Genomic DNA, 6392 nt, shown 5'->3' on the forward strand with positions numbered 1-6392 from the left:
AAAAAAAAAAAAAAAAAAAGGAGTTAAGGCTTCCCTTCACTTCATCCAGCCTACAGCAGGCTGCTTCTGCCCACGGGATCAGAACCGGCAAAGGCACAGCCCAAGGGTTCAGCTCACTGGTCTGACAAAACCTCAGCTGGTGCTCCATTGGATCAACAGGCTGAACTGGCTCATTGCAAGCCCAGGGAAGGGGGCTCAGGGGTGGACTGCTCCCTGTCAGCAGCAGCAGCTTTTCTGGCTTAAAGTCCTTGTACAAATACAGCCCAGATGGTGGTTTGACCCGCATTCTCCAGAACTCATTATTTCTGCTGTTACTCACTTTCTGAAGAGAAACTGCTCTCTACCTGATCATAGAGATTAACTCTGTAATAAGCTGCTTTGTCAGGGTGTGTTTAGGACAGCAAGCATGCCTTACAACTTTTATCAGGGCTCCTAAGGAACATCTCCTGCAAGACTACTCCTGGCAGGGTCATCTGCCTTATGATTGGACTATCCTAACCTGTTGTCTTCCAATGCAAAAGTAAGAGAAGCTACACATAGATCACACTATTGCAATGACCTTTTATGATCATTTTTCCCCTGCTCCAGTTATGCTGTCAGAAGACAAAGTAACTCAAAACTATATCGAGACAAGAAAACACGAAGGCTACAGTACTCTGAGGTTTTCAGCATACTTGAAAGAAAGCTAAATGTTACAACTCTCTATTTCTAGCAAAAGAACAACACTGGAAAGCAGTAGAGCCAACTGGATGAAGCACTACATATCTCAGGCCAGGAGAGTATCTAGTCTAGGCTGGTCACTGTATAATTACTCAAGTTACACTTTGTAAACTCATCTACCATACAGCCAATGGATGGCAAACTCCTCCAAAAGCCAAAGAACCATCCAGGCAGAACAGACTAGGACACAGATGACATTCTGGATTTTTTCCAGTGAAAGAATGGAAATACCACGTTGCAAACAACACGTCCTATATGGTTCATCCACACTTCCCCTAAACTAAATTTAAGGAAGTTACCTAATAATACAATTACTACCTTTTCCTGATTTAAACCTCTCAAACCCTCATGTTGACTTGAATGCTCAAGCTCTCACATTAACCAGCCCACTGCCTTAGAATTATTTTTTGTGTTTTTCCATTTCCTTTCCTCCTGTTTCCCTTATTTGTTTTTTCTGTTTTAATTTAAGTTGCAACCTCTTTGGGCATAAAGTGTGCCTACCAAAGTGACTGTGGATTGACAGGCACAAGAGGGCCCTTATCACTAAGAGGACTCTGATTGCAATGTTCCCATAATGTCAGTAAGTCACAGTACTGCTATAGAGGAGGAAATTACACTAAGTGCTGTGATTCTAGTTGAATTTCCACTTTGACATTCATGAGGCATTTTTAACATTTTTGTATTAGCTCCCCCGGGAATGGGCCACTGTCCCTGGCTTCGTATTCCCAGGCACATTTCCTAAACATAGTTTTCCCCTGAACATGTCAGCATGTACTATGACCTTAGCCTCAAGCTTGTGATTTTTTCCTAGCACAGCAACATTGATAGAGTCTATAATCCCAGGAAGACTTAGAAGTACTAAACTTCCTAAAGTGTTATTGTTACTCTCTCTCAAACAAAGATCATACTGTTTTGTCAAAAGATCTCTTTGTTGGGGAAGAAACGGTAACAACTCAAAAGAACAGTAAATACAAATAAGAAAAGTAGGTCTTACCTAATGAGGTAACAGCACTTTCTATTTTCCCAGTCAGGAAGAGATTCACTGTGTAAAGACAGAAAAATAATGTTGATACAGGTTCCAGTGGCACAGGATGGCAGTCAGTAGTTAACCATTTCTAGGTGTTTGCTGGGGTGTTGTTATAAACGCATTCCAGTCTTACAACAAGAACTCTGCTTAGATAACGCAAGTCATGTCATCAACTATTATCCTTCACTGTAGCTACAAAAAAAAAAAAAGTCAAAACACAATATTAGTTTAGTATCTGTCAAATATGCTACCAAAAGAAACAACTGCCAATCTGTTCTAGGTTGTCTTCTTTTTAATTGGGGAAGACAGAAGAACAATTACACTAAAACATTCATCATCACAGCTAGTCACTTTACCTGCTTTAATGCTGGAAAATAACTAATGGGATTATTACCTTTAAATATGTCTCCCCTACATAAAGCAAAGTTTGTTCCTCCCAGGTAAATGTCACCTTTAAAATAAACCACTAAAGCTAACATGATTACCTTGACTAATCAAAGGCAATGAAGTTTTCAAAAAGGTCTACTGGTAAAATCAAAACAGGATGAGGTGATGCTTGCAACACACATCTGACTTGCAAATTAGTTTCCAAATACTCTTCACTTTCTCAGAAGTCTCCTCTCACAGTATACACCATTAGAGTGATCTGGTAAGAGTAGTTATTGCCAAAAAAAATTTCTCCTGTGTCATTGTTGCTCCAGAGGTCAGTGTTAACATGTAGTTCCATATTAGTTTCCCCATACATTCTTTAAGGCACTTCTCTAACAATTACAGCATATTTCACTATCTGCTCTCATTTTAGCAGCATTCTATAATCTACAAAGACAGCCTATTAATAAAATGACAAATGTTTAAAAGAATTAGAAAGGTTTAAAAGGTTACGAAAACTTAATTTACAACATCCCAGCCCAAGCACTCATTTTGGCTTTATTTTGCATGTGTTAAGTCCTAAATCTTTTTATAGTCAATCTGTTGGCAAGCGTTTAGTAAAAAACATCATTAACAAATGAACAATAGAAGAAGAGAGGAAGAGGAACTGTCCCTGTTCCCAACAGTCACTTGGGAAGCTGCTGACAATTAACACTATTTATGTCTCAGGGTAACATGTAGGAGCGTGGGCCCCCATTGTCTTCAACACATCCAAACACCTCACAGAACAATGACCTTTGCCCCGAGCACCTTCTGGTATAACTTAAACCAGCCCAAGAGGAAAAAAGCACCCAGCACTAAAGAGGTGGAAACAGAAAAGCTAAAAAAGATCCCTTAGCTTGCCAGTACAAGCCCAGTCACGCTTTTCAGTCAATGGTGGATCTGAACTATCACCAGACTGCAGCAGCCCAGATGCCTACAGCAGTCCTTCCTTGGTGTCTGGATGTCCACAGTTTGGAGTTTCTCCTTCCTGAAGCCAGAGCTCCAAGAGCTAAATGCAGACAGCAATTTCAGCAGGCGCACAGACTGCTACAGACCTCAGGCTGGGGCCAGGCCCTGCAAACCAGAGAGAACAACTGCTCCTGGTGTCACCCACCACAGAGGACTCCAGGGTACTACCACAGAGCAAGGGCAGCAACTTCTCTCTCCTTCTAAGGGGTTGCAGGACTGAACTTTTAGTAGCACACAAGGGAAGGAGGGCAACTAAATAGCACTGTACATATGCTGTGGCTTGAGAAGAAACAGGCCTGAGCTGCAGGTTTGTGCTAATAAGCATCAACACGATGTTCAAAAGGCCTTAACAACACTGATTTTATTACATAATTAACGTACAGTAACATTTGTTATATGATCATAACAACATGAACATGCCATGTAATTATTTCCTTTGTTTCACGGCGCTAGCTCGCTCCAATGGGTCAGTAAGCGTACCTGGGAGCAACACAACCATCCTGCACCAGGAAACAACTCTGCTCCGTTAGCTCTTGCTCTGTGGCAGAGCAGCACGTCTGTTTGGGACAAACCTTGGATCACAGCAAGCATGGAGACACAACATTTTCTCTTACAGTATTAAAGCACCACTATTCCTGTAACCATAGTAATACAGTCACAAAGACTGAGAAGAAACTAACTAGTGATTAAGTCACAAATTTAATTTCATGAAAATTTTGTTTTGCTCCAAAGAAAGGACATGAATATACTCTGCATAAGTATTACCACCACAACTGAATGCAGTGTTTGAAGATGCCCTGTATGGAAACGCCTGGGTCTGTACTACCATTCTACAATCTTTTTTCATGTTTCCTACTTGAATCTTCCCAACAGCCAGAACAGAACATGAGCTCCCAAGCAGAGGTTCCCTCACACGGCTGATGAGGGGCCCCTATGTCCTTTAAATGGAAATAAATAGCATGAAGACAAGGGGCATGATAGAGTGGAATGAGCTGACTCAGATCCACGTTACTTTCTTCTGAGGACTGTTAGACAGTCCCAGTTTGCTATCAGGAGGACAGAGTTATAGGCAGTTTCGCACACCAGGCCTGGCAGATACCCCCAAAAATGCTCTTTTACCTCTGCAAACGTAAAACATCCATTGGCTGCTGCTGCAAGTTCTTCGCTCTCATTTTCAAACTCTTTCACACTAAGAAGTCAGCAGTCAAGAACGGTTTTTAAAAATAAAGTCTAAGTTTCACACTAGGTACTTTCCCCAACAAATGAATAAGCTTAGAGTTTCCAGTATCTCTTCTCCTCACTTTCGGTCTCACTTGAGACCGACAAATCAAACCACAAGAGCTGTAAACCAGCATTTTCTGAAGCACTCAGCTCTCAAAAGTGTCAGAGGCCCAAAAGAAAGAACAGCCATTCCCTGCTAGTTTTCTTGCCTCTTGTCAAAACAAAATTTTGCCAAAATAAGAACAGGTGACAGACTAGGGGTATGTTATAAAGTTTTCTAGGTGCCCTTTTTCTTAACTGTTGGGCAGAGTTATGGGAAAGCCAGAAAAAAACAGAAGCGGTTCATTTGGCTTGAACTCTGTGAAGGAAACTTACTGTGCCATTCATTTGGATTGCTAAATAATTCCCAGGGCGAGGTTTTCAGCTGGGAAAGCGGTTACTGGGATCAAAAGGGAAATTTACATCTTGGCACCTCCGAACCAAATGACAGCTACCAGGCTTTTCCCACAACCAGGAGAGACATCAGCTTTGCTGTTTTGATTACTTCCTATTTGATAACTTTCTATGTCCTCCAGAATTTCTCAAGAATGAGAAACAAAATGGTCTCATGAAAGAACAGTTGCAAAAAACCCAGTTCCAGTCTGGAGCAGCAGTTTGCAGCCGAGGTCACATTCAGCCATGGTCAGTGGCAGTACATTGATACAGACACCAACCACCACACAGAGCCTATGGGAAAACAGAAACTAAAAGAAAAGAATGGCAAGAAGCAAGAACCAAAAATAAAGACCAAAGGACAAGACAGACAAGCAGGAAGTACAATACAGAAATCATTAAAGCAGCAGCATTATATTCATATGGGTTCCCTGAAGCAGAATACCTGACAAGCTTCCCACCTCTTGTGTTTCTGAGCTTCCACTACTGTCAGTTGTGCAAAGAATAGGAATAAAACATTCCAGCTGAAAAGACGAGCCAGACAGTGAAATTCTAGAAGTCACAGAAAGCAGAAATCTACTAAACTTTCCACCTGGAGTTACACACAAGAAATGTTCTCACTTTTGTTCACTTATGTAAACTCACTGGAGTTTACATAATCTTTTATTATCTTATCAGTAATTTTAATATTAATTGTGCTATTTCTGTTAACAAAAGCCTTAACAAAAGTCTGTTTGGGCCACAAAAAAACCCAAGAAATTCAGAGATATGGTGGAAACTTGTATCTTTCTCTAACTTTAAATAAACACAGACATTATCCTCGTGCTGAGCACATCTCTACATCCCTTTAAGTCTCTGCAAAAAAAACATCATACTAGCTAGGGCGGATGTTCAAACTGTTCTGTAGTGTAGACAGCTTTTTACATTGCACTTCCGTTAATTAAAATAGATACATTTGAAGTAACCAGAGCAGCTTTTAAACTTTAACTTCCTACATTTTTCTAAGCAAGCACTGATGTTAAAAAAAAAAAAAAAACTTTTACAGAAACAGATCAAGAGACACCCATTTCTGATCATTTATGTGACAAACAATAACTGTCATCTGGGGTTATTAAAAATGAACTCTAATCCACTTATAGCTGTGGGTTTAGCACATTGTAGTTGAAGGAGCTGTACCAGTTTACCAGTAACGGTCAGGAGAGCTGAGAGCAGCCCCAGCATGGCTGAGCCGTGCAGAGCTTCCGACCACGCTGCTCTGCCGGAGCCTTCGGGCAGCACCGGGGAGCGGAGCAGTCGGCTCGAGTAACCCCCAATTTCTACGTGTCCCCGTCAAACACGCCGGGCCTTTGCTCGCTCGTTCCAGTCACAGGCGCCAACGCTTCTCCCTGACAAAAACCATCTTCCCTGAAAGAAAGGGCTGACAGACTGGAAACCAGCAACACGCTTCATCACGTTGCCATAACTTAACACCTGCTGCGAGGCAGAGCGGAGAGCGAGTGCTGCAAGCAGAAGGCAGGGAGGAGAGCCGAACATGGCAGAGAACGGGGGGGATGGATGCTTTTCCACCCTGGCACTCAGAGAAGTGACAGGCGGGCGAGAAACGCGACCGAGC

At 41.9% G+C, this 6392-nt stretch overlaps 1 protein-coding gene across 1 annotated transcript in view; it reads right to left on the bottom strand.

Moving 5' to 3' along the window:
- LOC104531127 (low-density lipoprotein receptor-related protein 3-like) overlaps positions 1-5028 on the bottom strand; it is a 22776-nt gene extending 17748 nt beyond the window's left edge. The window contains 3 exon segments of the mRNA XM_010175923.2: positions 1715-1762; positions 4958-4986; positions 4988-5028. Coding sequence (XP_010174225.2) covers positions 1715-1762; positions 4958-4986; positions 4988-5028 — 118 coding nt within the window.
- Between the last annotated feature and the right edge of the window lie 1364 nt (positions 5029-6392).

Source organism: Antrostomus carolinensis, unplaced genomic scaffold, assembly GCF_000700745.2.
Source record: "Antrostomus carolinensis isolate BGI_N321 unplaced genomic scaffold, ASM70074v2 scaffold27029, whole genome shotgun sequence".
NCBI classification, from domain to species: Eukaryota; Metazoa; Chordata; class Aves; order Caprimulgiformes; family Caprimulgidae; genus Antrostomus; species Antrostomus carolinensis.